Raw genomic sequence first — 13,887 nt, forward strand, 5'->3', positions numbered from 1 at the left:
CTTTTGCAGGAGGGAAATTTGAGGAACTGAGGCAGATAGTGGTGATGAGAGATGAAGTTATAGGCCTAATAGACTAATTAAAAGCTGACAAATTGCTGGGTTCAGATAACATCCACCTGAGAACTATCAAAGAACACAAATGTGCAATTGCTGATTCTCTAATATATGTGACTTGTGTCTCAGATCAGTCTCTGTACTTGAGGACTGGAAAGTAGCAATGCAACATCAATTTAAAAAAAAGATTGGAAAGAGGGCAGTCCTGGAAATTACAAGTCAGTTAGCTTAACACCTGTCCTGGGAAAAATTAAAGATACAATAACCAAGCATATTGAAGGACAAAGCTTGCAGAAGTTTATTTTTGAAATGTTTATTTTTTCTTTCTCTGTTTCAGTTGCAGGGAGCAATCATGGTAGCTTCCTGCTTCCAAATCTTTATTGGTTTTTCTGGTCTCATTGGATTTCTGTTGAGGTTCATTGGCCCTTTGACAATTGCCCCAACCATTTCCTTGGTGGCGCTGCCTCTCTTTGTCTCTGCAGGAGAAGAGGCAGGACAACACTGGGGTATAGCAGCCGTGTAAGTTTTACCTCCCTTTAATACCAAGATGAATGTGATGCAAACAGAGAACATACACCCAGTGCTTTTTTCTGGGGGTATGCAAGGGTACGCATACCACTAAACATTTTGTGAATCTTTGTACTTTTGTCCATTTACTGTATTTTCCCTGAACTATAAAATGATGATTTTCTTGAGTCAAAATGAGAGTACCCCTAAACATTTTTTTTTAAGAAAAAAAAGCACTGCATACACCATTTCCCATTTTTCCGTAGTAACTGGGAGTGAAAACATTGGCAGTTATGTATTTGTATGCAGTATATGTGAAGTAACTCTCTTCTGGTAAATGTGAGTTATGAAGAATGTGCATAAACATTGGTTGCTGTATGCAGTTGCATGGAATATATAAAAATGACATAATGAAGTTGGAAATATGTATATTACCAGCTCAACATGCCTAGTCTCCAAGCACTCTTGAGAAAGTAACACAAATTCATAGTATAAACAACATATTTAGTGAATTGCCCAGTCGATATGCAAAGACTGCAGGTGGATTCCAGTTGGTGTCCTTGCATTCACAGAAGGGCTTTTGATTCAGTGGACACTTCTGCTCACAAATTAAGGGAGGATACTTCCCTGCCCCCAATCCACTGTTCTCTCTGCAGTTCCCTCTGTGCTGGACGATCCACCAACTCTCTGAAGCCAATTTTTGAGGGGTGCTGAGGGCTGCAGTGAGAGGATGGAGAATAAGAATCAGCAAAAACAATCTCTCCTCTTCTTCCATTAGTAGAGGTATTGGCTGGATCAAAAGCTCTGCTGTAAGCATGGGGCTATCAGTTAGATTCCACCCTATCTGTATCATCCAGCAAATGTAAAATATTCCATACCTGGGACGAAGTCACAGTTACTTGGAAACAATGCATCTTTACTGGGCAAAATAATGAAATTCCCAATTTCTGTTGCTAGTTCCATGCTTCATTTCAGTCACACTCCTGGCATGGCATGTGCTTTATGCTCACATGTAGATATATTCTTCAAGGCATTGAATAGGCTTGAGCCTCTGATTTTTACAATGAGCTTTTCATCTGTTTCTAAGTGTGGAATACTAATAAGTGCACACTGCTTGAAACAAAGCTGCTTGAATCAACTGTTGTTGTTTTGTTTTGTTTTTTTACCCTGCTTTTCTGTCACAGGACACAAAGTGCCTTATAAGATTTACAAACACAATCAAACTAATGAAACACAACAATGCACAATAATCAGAAAATACAAATGCATGACATACACAACAGCAGATTAACAGTGCAATCCACTGCTTTGCATATCAGCTCAGTAAATTCCAATGAATTAAGTAAGGTATGCTTGCATGTAAATATTAGGATCCAAGCCTAAAATAGGTATTTTGGAAAACACAAAAATCCAGTCATGAGAACTTTGATATCAGATGCTTGTCTCTGTTTGTAACTTGCACTGTGGTGTGTGGAATTTTGTAAGATGATTCAGGACAGTTGGTATCTCAGTAAATGAAGACAGTGTAATAAACATGGTTGTGAAAAGTCAGTGTAGTAGGAACATTGTGCCCCAATATCTGAATAAGTGCAATGCGAGCTTACAAGTGGCACCAATGTTCGTATTTGTTCCTGTATAAATACTCCCTTAAGTTCTGAAGCAGGACCTCTGAGTCAACCTAAAACATAAACAACTTTTTCTTAACTTATTTCTTTTCCACCTCAGAACCATGTTCCTCATAGTTCTGTTCTCTCAGTACCTGAAAAATGTCCCTGTTCCGGTGCCATCTTACAGCACAAGCAAGAGATGCCATTTCTCCAAGATCTACCTCTTCCAGATTTTCCCTGTGAGTTAACCCCTTTGAACTTTTGGTGACCAGCTAGACCACAGCAGGTAGACTAAAATAAAACTAAAGCATGCTTCATTTCAGTCACCTAACGAATTGCATTGACTTCCACTTGTTCGTTGGCAATGAAATAAGCCAGCTGTAGAGGAAGTTTGCCAATTGTTTCGTGCTGTGTCTTACCAACTTGCCTTTATTTAAGTGGGGATTTGGTGGTTTTTGTTATGATTGAGTAGCTATACCACAACTACATTTCTTTGATGCTCTTTGCAAATGTAATGGGAAATACTGTTGAACTATACAACTTCTAGTCTGGAAGAGCGAGTTCTGCCACTAACAGAGATCCATTGTCTTCTGTAACTCATTAGGTGCTGTTTGGCCTTACACTTACTTGGCTTCTCTGTTTTATACTTACCATCACCAATGTCTTCCCTTCGGACCCACTTGCTTATGGCTACAGAGCTCGGACTGACAGCAAAGGGGATGTTCTTTCACAGGCACCCTGGTTTCGGTTTCCTTACCCAGGTATTGTCATGCCGTAACGTTGCTGATTTTTTGCCTCCCCATTGGGAGTGAAAACATTAATCAACTTCTTGGTTCTCTTTATTAGTTTATTTCAGATTAATGTTAATATGGTCTTCTTCAGACAAAAGGGCTTCATTGTTAACAGTACATTGGTACCTCAGGTTACATACGCTTCAGGTTACAGACTCTGCTAACCCAGAAATAGTACCTCGGGTTAAGAACTTTGCTTCAGGATGAGAACAGAAATCGTGCTCCAGCAGTGCGGCGGCAGCAGCAGGAGGCTCCATTAGCTAAAGTGGTGTTTCAGGTTAAGAACAGTTTCAGGTTAAGTACAGACCTCCGGAATGAATTAAGTACTTAACCCGAGGTACCACTGTACTGGTAACAGTCTATATATATCTGTTGATTCTGCCAATGTGTTTAAGACTATGTTTCAAACAATAATTGGGTATTTATTACAGTGTGTGGGCATAGCCAGGAGGAATCAGCTGTCCCCTCCCCCAATCAAGTTAATAAATAAATAAAAATACTTAACTAAAAGTAGAAATTGTAGAAAGATTTGACAGATTTTTCTGAGCACTTGAGGTCAAAAGAAAGTAATTTAAAACAACAGTTGTGGAGACATTTCGTTCTGAATCTGCTAGACAGAGCCAGAGAGAGGATGATGACAGGTGGGTGCCTTGCCCCTGCCCCAACATAAATCCTGGCTACACCCATGTTACAGTGGCATAGCTGCCCATCCTATACAGGGATGCAACCTTTTTTTTGGGTAAAATTTTGGAGCAGCAAGATTGCCTAGGAGTTGACTTGGAAGCAGGTAGAGGTGGATATGCAAGAACACAACTGACAGGACTGATCCTCGTTCCAGGCACTTCTGATTTAGGCAACAGCCACTCTTCCATAGTGAGACATTGCACACAAATAGTCCATCCTTGGCGACAGCTTCCACTTGGGAAAATGTGAGGAACAACATGCTCAAGTTCATACTTGAATGACTTACCATGTAATGACAGCTGATATGTCAAGCAAGTTAAAGTAGCTTCCCATGTGGTGGTTATTGCCTGCAAGACAGTCCTAATTGTTGTCCTGTTAATAATTGGAATCAGCAAAATAACAGTTCCTTTGGCTCCAACGTTCGACAACATCTCAAGAAGTTTTAGCTACTTATGCTGGTGAGCTTCACCAGCCTCAGATCCACAGTCTCAACATGGACACTTTGTTTTTGTGTTTGCGACACACAGGTCAATGGGGAGTTCCAACCATTAGCTTGGCCGGGATTTTTGGCATCATAGCTGGAGTGATCTCCTCCATGGTGGAGTCGGTAGGAGATTACTATGCCTGTGCTCGTTTATCTGGCGCGCCTCCTCCTCCCAAGCATGCAATCAACCGTGGAATTGGAGTGGAGGGGATTGGCTGCCTTCTGGCGGGAGCCTGGGGGACAGGAAATGGCACCACTTCGTACAGTGAAAACGTGGGTGCTTTGGGGATCACTCGGGTAAGTCTGATTTCAGTACGATAAATTGAATTCCACTGCAGCAAAGTGGCAGCATTTTTGCAGAAGAAGCAGCCACACATGTGCTCCTAAAACAGGCATCCCCAACCTTCGGCCCTCCAGATGTTTTGGACTACAATTCCCATCATCCCTGACCACTGGTCCTGTTAGCTAGGAATCATGGGAGTTGTAGGCCAAAACATCTGGAGGGCCGCAGGTTGGGGATGCCTGTCTTAAAACAAACGTGGGCTATGCATGGATAGTATTTTCCCAAGCGTTCTAATGCCAGGGAACTCTTTCCACATTAGGTTGTCTGCTGAGCAACAATGAGGGCATCTGCTGTGGGAATCCTGTGTTTTGCAGAGGATTCTGGGGGATTTTCTAAAGTAAACATTCAGTTTGTGTAGGGCATTGGCCAGGCCACACACACCATTGGCACATCCGAACTGAGAGCATAGCCTGAGAATCCCTCAATACTCCCGTGGATCTGCACACTGCAGGAGGAGATCAGCAGCGGCAGGCAGGCTCAGCGCTCACATTGTGGTCTTCGTAAAAAGTGTAGCAAAGGGGAATGGAAGAAAAAGTTAATGGGGTTAGGCGCCATCTTGCTGCCATCTAAATGAGCACGTTTGCTGGAGTGCTGTGCTGAAGAGTCTTTCCAAGCAGCCTGTTGCTCCGTGTAGACTTAACTCATTCAGAGGGTTAGCTTTTCTCTCTAATGAGCCACAACATTTTAGTCCTCTCCGTGGTAGTATATTATCAGGAATCAAGTTGTGCAGTAATATGATTACCTTCAGAAATTTTATTAATGTTCTATAGGTTATAGAAAGAACAAGGGTGAGGGGAACCTCTGCCCCGCAGGTCTGTTTCCCACAAACCATGCCCACCTGATGCTATGTTTAATATCTGCTATTGTCATTTAGAGCATTTAAAGGGAATATTGTTAACACCTCTTATAAGTATTTATTAATAGAACATGGAACACTATAAAAACAAAGCATCTTTAACAGGAAAATCCATGGAACAACCAGAAAGGCTGTATTTCCATTGGTATAAAAAACACCTGGCTTGGCTATTGAGTCTTACTGTAATCTTATCTTATAATATGGCTATTATTATTAGTTATTACACTTATCAGAACATTTACTCAGTAAAAAGTCTCAAAGCAGCTTGACATGGTAAAATACAACATGTAAAAGCCATTTAAGACCCGGAAAAAATGAAACAGTGAACAATACTTAATAGTATGCTTATTCAGCAACATATTAATAAGGGCAAGGTCCTACCTTCCACCCTAAAAGATGAGCACCGCTGTAGGAGGCAACATGAGCTAATTAACCAAAGCCCTACTGTCAGAACTGACAGAGCTCTGAAACATATCCATATCATTTTCTTTGTCCTTTTGTGGGGGCTTTTAATTTTCTTCTGTTCTTCTCAACACAGGTCGGGAGCAGAATGGTCATTGTGGCTGGGGGCTGCGTTATGCTTTTGACTGGCATGTTTGGCAAGGTTGGAGCTATATTTGCCAGCATTCCAACTCCCATCATTGGAGGAATGTTTTTTGTGATGTTTGGCATCATCACGGCTGTGGGAGTTTCCAATTTACAGGTGAGAGTTTTGCTTCAAAAATCAATTTAATTCTGCATAGGTGAGGAGGAGCCATTTGTGCACAGTTTCAGTTTCTCTGGATATCCTCAGAACTCAAATGCCAACCTGACATCCACAGCAAACATTTTAAAGCACATGGATCACCCCCACCCCACCCCACCTACAAATCCTGGGAACTGTAGTTTGTTAAGGCTGCTTAGGGCTGTAGCTCTGTGAGGGGGAAACTACAGTTCCCACAATTCTTTGTGGGGTACGTGCTTTAAATGTATGGTGTGGGTGAGTTATTGTATCCTGCCTCTTAGCCTAAATATAGTCCATCAAGGCATCTTACATTAAAGAAAAGCATAATCTGTGACAGCTAAGAAATAATTGAATAGCACAAATTTCATATTAAATGTGTTTCAGGTAAGAAAGTTATCAAGGACCATTGCAGATGGGTAACAAGATGTAATAAGTTTTCCTATTTTGCATGGTTGGTGTATCTACAGCTGAGATGATAGGCAAGGATTACAAATTGTTAAGACTGCTAGTTGCACTGATGAGATAGTTACAATTTATGAAAGACAATGAATTGGGTTGTTATTGAGGGGATGGGAATTCACAAAATTTCAATTTTCGGTGAGATATATGCCTAGGATGGTTTTTCACTGTAAGTAGAGAAGCATTTCAGAAAGTTGAAGGAACCTGGTAACATGACCTTAAGATAAAGATGATTTGAGATCATTAACAAATCCAAAAGTGTCAATGAACTATGAGTTAACTTCTTTTAAAAAGTACAGGTGTGTTCAAACTACAATATTTAATAGAAATAAAACAAAACTATTAAGTTTAAACATTAACGCTGCTTTTAAAAAATGGGATAAATCAGCAGGTTGAAATGTGTCCTAAAACCAAGGTGACATCTTTCTAACAGAATAGATTGCCTTTATCGACATCAGTATCTGATAGAAAAGATTACAAGAGATTTTCCAAGCTGATAAAAGGTGAAGATTTTGTTGTTAGATAAAATTGCTCTCATAAAAAAGCGTTATCAAAGCGTTATCTTTGTTTGAAAATTATTCATTTTCTTTTTCATCAAGGATACTTACATATCTTATATGGAAAAGTAAGCACCCTAGTGTAGCATTAATTGCTTTATAGAAACCCAAAGAGAGCAGCTTGACTGCTTGCCCAAACTTGTCTATTATCAGATTAAAATAAGTCTGAAACAAATTAAAGCATTCTTCTTAGAACAGCACTGAAGCAATATCCAACTACTTCACTTATCATTGTCTTGGGTACCATAAAAGCATAAGTGTGCCATATTTCAGTTCTTTCATACCATCAACTTTCACGTTGTGAAATATATTTAAGACTACATTGCCCTGAAATATTTACTATTGCTATGTTATACAAATAGGCATGCATGGGGTGTGCTGGACACATCCTAATGTTTTTTCAAAAAACTGGGGATTCTGGTGAGGAGGAGAAAGCACAGAGTAGCAACCCAACTCCCATGTCCCGCCACTTCCAGAGACAGATGTAAGCAGAAACAGAAGCTGCAGATCTATTCCAGCCTTTTTCTTCTGGCTGCGTCTGTCACTGTCTCATGGCTCTTTCTCTGTCTGAGCTCAGTCTGCAACACCTGCTCAGGGACACTGATGAAAACCTTCAAGGGCACCATGGTGCCTGTGGGCACTCGGTTGGCAACTCCTGCCCTACAGTAACTCAGCATGTAGCTAAGCCTAAGCATGTGCATCTGAAACCACCACATATTGCTTCCCCATTTTCCCCTGGGCTCTCCTTATTCTGTTTCCCTTGTGTTGAATTTTAGAGTATAAGCCCTTTGGTGCGTGGACTTGCCCTCTTATACTCAGTAAGGCACTATGCACACAGATGGAATAATAAAGAATCAACAATGCTGCATTGTCTACATACCAAAAATAGCTGGTGAAATTAATGGATATTGTGGTATCCATTTGTTTTCCCTCTAAAGACCATCTCCTCTTTATTCAGTATACAGATATGAACTCTTCAAGAAACCTTTTCATTTTTGGATTTTCTATATTTGCGGGTCTGACGGTTCCATTCTGGGTGCAGAAAAATTCAGAATTGGTGGAAACAGGTGAATGTTGTTTTATTATATTTTGTTTTTTGGCTGATGTCAACAGAAAATGAATTAGAAATGTAACCCACAAAAATTGGGATGTGGTTCCCATAATTAACTTCTGCCCACACTGTGGTTTCAGTTACATTGCTTCTGCCAACCCAGGAGTTCGAAAGCACACCAGTGCAAGTAGATAAATAGGTACTGCTGTGGCGGGAAGGTAAACGGCATTTCCATACTCTCTGGTTTCTATCACAGTGTTCTGATGCACCAGAAGCTGTTTAGCCATCCTGGCCACATGACCTGGAAAGCTGTCTGTGGTCAAACACCAGCTCCCTCAGCCTGAAGCAAGATGAATGCCGCACCCCATATTTGCCTTAACTGCCCAGGGGTCCCTTACCTTAGATTTCATGTATTTGAATGACTGGACTTTGACAGATACAGTGTTCATGCTAAGAAGCTGCCGTAGGTGGTTTCTCATCTGCTGCAAGTGGTTTCTGCCTTAAGATGCCAGATAATAACTGTTCCAGTCACATGTTTGTAGCCGTCACCCTCCAAATTCACTTAACAGCATTATCAAAGCTGACTATGCCAACCATCTTTTTTGGGTGGAGACATGCAGGCAAATCCATGTTTGTGCAGCCAGTTAAAGTGTATGGAATCTGTAGTTTGGGTCAAATGGGTTAAAATATGAAGACTGTTGTTTTAGCTTATTTTAATTTAATTTATACATTCCTTTCCCACAGCGTACCATGCCCAAAGCGACTTACAATAGATATCAGAACAATAGATATAAGGTATCTAATAGATATCAGGTATCTAAAAGAAGAGGGACGTGGGTGGCGCCGTGGGTTAAACCACTGTGCCGCTTGGGCTTGCTGATTGAAAGGTCGGCAGTTCGAATCCTTGTGATGGGGTGAGCTCCCATTGTTTGGTCCCAGCTCCTGCCAACCTAACAGTTTGAAAGCATGGCATATGTAACCCGAGGTACCACTGTATGTGATAGCTTCCCTGTTGTGCCCAGTTCCAGGGCATCTGTATGTTAAACAGAATATTGTTTGTTGGACAGAATATTGAGGTAAATATACACTTTTGAACCCAGAACGAAAACAACACTTTAAAAAAATGACTTCCATCATGAGCTGTAGGGACTTGTTGGGGTTTCTCATTGTTTGGATTGTTTATTTGACAAGTGGATTCTGTTTCTAGGAATTCAACAACTGGACCAAGTAATCAATGTGCTGCTCACCACAGGCATGTTTGTTGGGGGATTCCTGGGCTTCATCCTCGATAACACTATTCCAGGTAGGAATTACAATAATATCCCAGCTTCCTTGACTATATTCTAGTGTTCATTGCTAATGCGCAGTTGCACAGGTATGGCTGCCTTTGGTTGCCAGGGTTTTTGGGCCCCAGGTCATTTTCAGAATAAATCTGAGTTCCAGTCCTGATGGCTTAAAAAACCCAGAGATCTTTAGCTTTCTAGCCACTGCTTCTGAATCAGCAACACTGGAGCTCTTAAAACATTAGCTCAACAGAGGAGAACCTGTTTTTCCCTGAGAGGCTCTGACATGGCTGGGTCATGTTTAAACCACATGCAGGCATAGGCCCTGACCACTGAATCAACAACACATTGGGAGCAGAGTGCTAATTCCTTGGGGGAAACTAATCATGCAATTGGCTTCCCAATGCTTGGCTGGGTCATTTAAAAGTTACCCTACAACACAGCTGGAGTAAAATTTAAAGGAGTCAACTCCAGGTTTGAGGGGGGACGGACTTTTGTGTGGTCATGGGGCGTCCATCGTTAGGGCAGTCAATCCCTGTCCTCTGGCCCCTGGATGAACAATATTCCGCAGATTTCAAGCTTTCATATATATATTTAAGAGTAAGTTTCTAGCATTTGTAGAACATGAGAGAGGAGGCAAAATGGACAGGTATTTTTGTGACCAACTAACCTGCTTTCAGCGTCTTATTTGACCACTGCCACCCCACCCAGATAACTTTCTGTAGTGGATCATGAATGTCAACAGTAGCCGTGAGGGTGGGGAGTATCCTAGAGCAATGCTATGCCAGGGGCATTGTGGGAAATTAAAATGGCAGCTATACTCAGCCACCTGGTGCCTCTCAGATCACTAGTCTGGGGAGAAAATGTTACAGGGGGCCCGTGGCGGGAAACATTGGCAGGCCTTGCCAGGCTTTTGCAGCTGTGTAGCTGCACCTGTGTCAGATGCTGTGCTGTCCCTGAAAACACTCTGCTGATGCAGTACAATTGTCCTCAGTGTTTTGATTTGAGGAGGCTGAGGGTGTGGCCGCTACACAGATTGGGATCAGGGAGGTTTCTTTTTAGGGCAAGCCTTGTGGGTTCTGAGGGCAAAACTGCACTCAAGTTTTGCTTTTTGTAGCAGAAAGTCACAGTCAAAACCACTTTACAGGTTTATAGTGGCAATTAGCATGACAGAGCTGTGTTTATAATATATTCAGTGTACTTCAGTCATTACACCGTGCCTTGCATTTTACCCATATTCAAAAAGAGTATGAGAGTTACATTCATGACGCTTTTCATATTTTTGTTATAACTGGGAAGTTGTCTTGCAAGAACTGATGCTTATTGTGAATGGCTTCTATTTTTTCTTATACTCTGAAATGACTGTCGTGTTTGTGATTATGTGAGATTCATACTTTTGGGGCACGAGAGGCTGATGCTTAGCGATGATACGAAATTGCTTTGTTATTCTATAGGATGCCTTTTTCTATTAGTCGCTGCTAACTATTCTGTTTTCCTTTGGTAGGGAGCTTGGAAGAGCGGGGACTCCTGGCATGGAAAGAGGGTTATAAGGAAGAATCTGATGATACTGTGAACACATCGGACGTCTATGATCTACCCTTCGGAATAGGTTCTAAGTTCTGTGCTGCTGACTGGTTTCAGTACCTCCCAATGTGCCCAAAGCGGCCAGCCAGAAACAATGCAAAGGAGCGCAATAATTATGCACAGGAGAACAAAAGCAAATTTAATTCAGAAAAGGACACAGAAATAAACATCGACACGAGAATATAAGACTGCATCAGTAAACAAACTTGACTTGCTAAGCCATTGAAGCAACATCTTCCTTTTTTCTGGTTTCTTATCAATGAGATTGTGGCTGTAGCAAGAGACTAAGTTCTGGCAAACGACTCCATAATTTGCCATCAATGCAAATTGGCCATGTGTGCCAATTTCTCTGCTGCGAGAATACAGTGCCAGTTTGAGGGACAGCCTGGCTAGGGAGCCCAGCAGCACCCAAGACAAGAATTTGTTCTCCTTTCTACCGTGGGAAACTCTTTTCCTGAAAATTGAATCCGTGGTTCTTGAGTTTCTGAGTAACTAGACAAGCTAGTTCCAAGGAGAAAAGCTGCTGTCCTAGGCCTCCTTAAATCCAGCCTCAGCTTTTGTCTCTGATCATGTGCAGTTGGCCAGACTGCTTAATGTGTGTGTCACAATACTTTGTTGCTCCCACACCTTTTCGTCTTCGGCTTTGTTGAGTCCATAAGTATGGGGAACCTGTGGGCCGTCAAATGTTGTTGGACTCCATTAGCCTTTGCTCAACATGGCCAGTGGTCATTAACATCGGGAGTTGTAGCTCAACAACACCTGTGTTGTTTGCTACAACAGGCTCCTGAGTTAAACTGGGGCTTCCAAAGTCTATAAAATAGTTCTAAGCTGCTTTTAGGCTTTCATGGAAGTCAGTGACTTCCATGTGAGAAGCCACACAGAACAAGATATGCTTGATCTTGATTATATTCATAAAATGTTGTACTTTGTATTTTAAATCTATCCTAAAGGAAGGATTCAATAAACTTTCCTCAGGGATGGACTCTTGATCATCTTCCTGTGTGTATATAACAAGAGACCTCTTAGGTTTACTGTTGGCATTATCCCAAAGGGCCTTCTGTCTAAGATAAACAAAGCTTTAATTGTGGTAGACTAAGACTAGGGCATTCACATTCACCTTTTTTGAAAAAACTTTTGGAAAGCCAAGTTTCATTCTGGTGACTACTGGGATGACTGTCCTATACACTGTTGATGCCCAAATAAAACTCTGTGCGTCTGCCAAATTCTTAGGGCCGTTCTCTATTTCTGTTTTTGTAGAAATTCTCCTTGCTCAAAATGCATATGCCCCAAATACATATCTGGTATTTTTTAGGCCAGACAGGATGAATTTCCTTTACACTTGTGTATTGTTTATTTCCATTTCCATTTCTGCCTATCTGTTCATACTACAGAGCTCTTTTGCCATTGCCTCCTACCTGTTCACAGCTCTCCATTTCCACTTTGCTGATCCTTCCTCAATTTCTCCCCATGTCCCGGCTTTCGCGATCCCACCTACACTCACTTGGTATTTACCTGAAAACACTTGTGCATTTTACTGAGCAAGAGCTGTACACAAATTATCCTACTACACCTGAGCCGCAGACAAAAGTATTTTAATTGCTCGTTTGTCAATGCGTGCCCCATTCTTCTCCCACTGTGTGGTGGTGTCTGATAAGTGATAACATCAGCATGGGCTGTGACTGAGTAAGTTTCCTGCCTACCTTTCTATCCTTTGCTCTTACATGGTGTTTTTATGTGGTTTCTCAGTATCAGCCACTTAAGATGCCCTACACAAGGTCTTACATAAGATTGTATTTGTAATGATATATGCTTGCTCCATGTGTTCAGTTGTCCTGACTCTGCCATGGGATTTTGCTTACATATGCTTAGTTCAGGGGTGGCTGAATTTGTGGCCCTCCAATTGTTATTGAACCACGACGCCTATCAACCATTGGCTGATGGGAAACTGCAGGTGTGGATTTTCTGGTCTGCTCCAGGAACAGCAGATGCAATCTGTCAGCTCAGCTGGAGGATGGAAGAAAGGATTCCGTTCTACCACATGCAGAACAGATACATGAAGTCCCTACTGCTTGCAAGGCTAGCTGTTGCATGTGTGCACTTTTGAATGAGGGCCACCAGTCACATATGGATCAGAAGCTCCCATTCTACAGTATGCCAGTTGGTTACATGCAGGTATTTTTAAATTACTGTACCTCTTAAAAGTTCAAAATGTGCTGCTGGGATGATTTTATTTTTTAATAGAAGTATTTGCAAAACACCTTGGGTGGCACATAAAAGCATCTTGGGTACAGCACTCATCCTCTCTTGCACACAAGACAAATCCTTGGCTCCCAAGTTGCTCCTCCATTCTTGTAAGGGGGTGGGAGAGGGTGGTTTCTGTCAAAGCCGCCTCCATCGACAGCCCTCTGTACCAAAGTCCAGGCCATTTTCAAGGGTCTACCAATCCTAAGGAGCAGATTTGAGGGAGGGGGGGCAGAGGCAGGAAAGCATGGGGGTGCAGGAGGGCAGCTGCCCCCCATAATTTAAATCAATACAAATCGGAGGTACTGCCCCCTCAACAAAAGCCAGCCTCCCCCACAAAAATTTTGGCTATGCCCATGCAGGAAAGCCTTGTTCTGTGAACATGAACTCTGTTCTATTCTTGGGAAGCTAGGACTCAAGCCATCATCTCTCCTAAGATGGCATCTGCTGTGCACATTACCTAAATTTTGAAGACAAGCATTTTTCTTCAAAGTGATTATTTTATCCTCATGCTAGTTGTGCAGATTTAACCAACCGTGCAATTAAGAGATTAAAACTTAATTGGGCGAAACTTTTTACCACTTCAAACCACTTTTTGTATACAACACTGGGTGAAGTGTTAACCCTGTATTAACAAGCTCTACCCCACCCAATTTGTGTGC

The 13,887-nt window shown here is 41.8% G+C and overlaps 1 protein-coding gene across 4 annotated transcripts in view; it reads left to right on the forward strand.

Moving 5' to 3' along the window:
• Nucleotides 1-11,971, forward strand: part of LOC128421604 (solute carrier family 23 member 1-like) — a 76,727-nt gene extending 64,756 nt beyond the window's left edge. For all 4 annotated transcript variants that reach the window (XM_053404582.1, XM_053404581.1, XM_053404580.1 and 1 more), the window contains 8 exons: nt 392-573; nt 2,287-2,407; nt 2,773-2,929; nt 4,171-4,424; nt 5,865-6,029; nt 8,025-8,133; nt 9,325-9,420; nt 10,905-11,971. In XM_053404582.1, coding sequence (XP_053260557.1) covers nt 392-573; nt 2,287-2,407; nt 2,773-2,929; nt 4,171-4,424; nt 5,865-6,029; nt 8,025-8,133; nt 9,325-9,420; nt 10,905-11,170 — 1,350 coding nt within the window. In that variant the 3' untranslated portion in view covers nt 11,171-11,971. The remainder of the gene's footprint in view (nt 1-391; nt 574-2,286; nt 2,408-2,772; nt 2,930-4,170; nt 4,425-5,864; nt 6,030-8,024; nt 8,134-9,324; nt 9,421-10,904) is intronic.
• The last annotated feature ends 1,916 nt before the right edge of the window (nt 11,972-13,887 follow it).

The sequence above is a fragment of the Podarcis raffonei genome, chromosome 10 (genome assembly GCF_027172205.1).
Source record: "Podarcis raffonei isolate rPodRaf1 chromosome 10, rPodRaf1.pri, whole genome shotgun sequence".
In the NCBI taxonomy this organism is placed as follows: domain Eukaryota; kingdom Metazoa; phylum Chordata; class Lepidosauria; order Squamata; family Lacertidae; genus Podarcis; species Podarcis raffonei.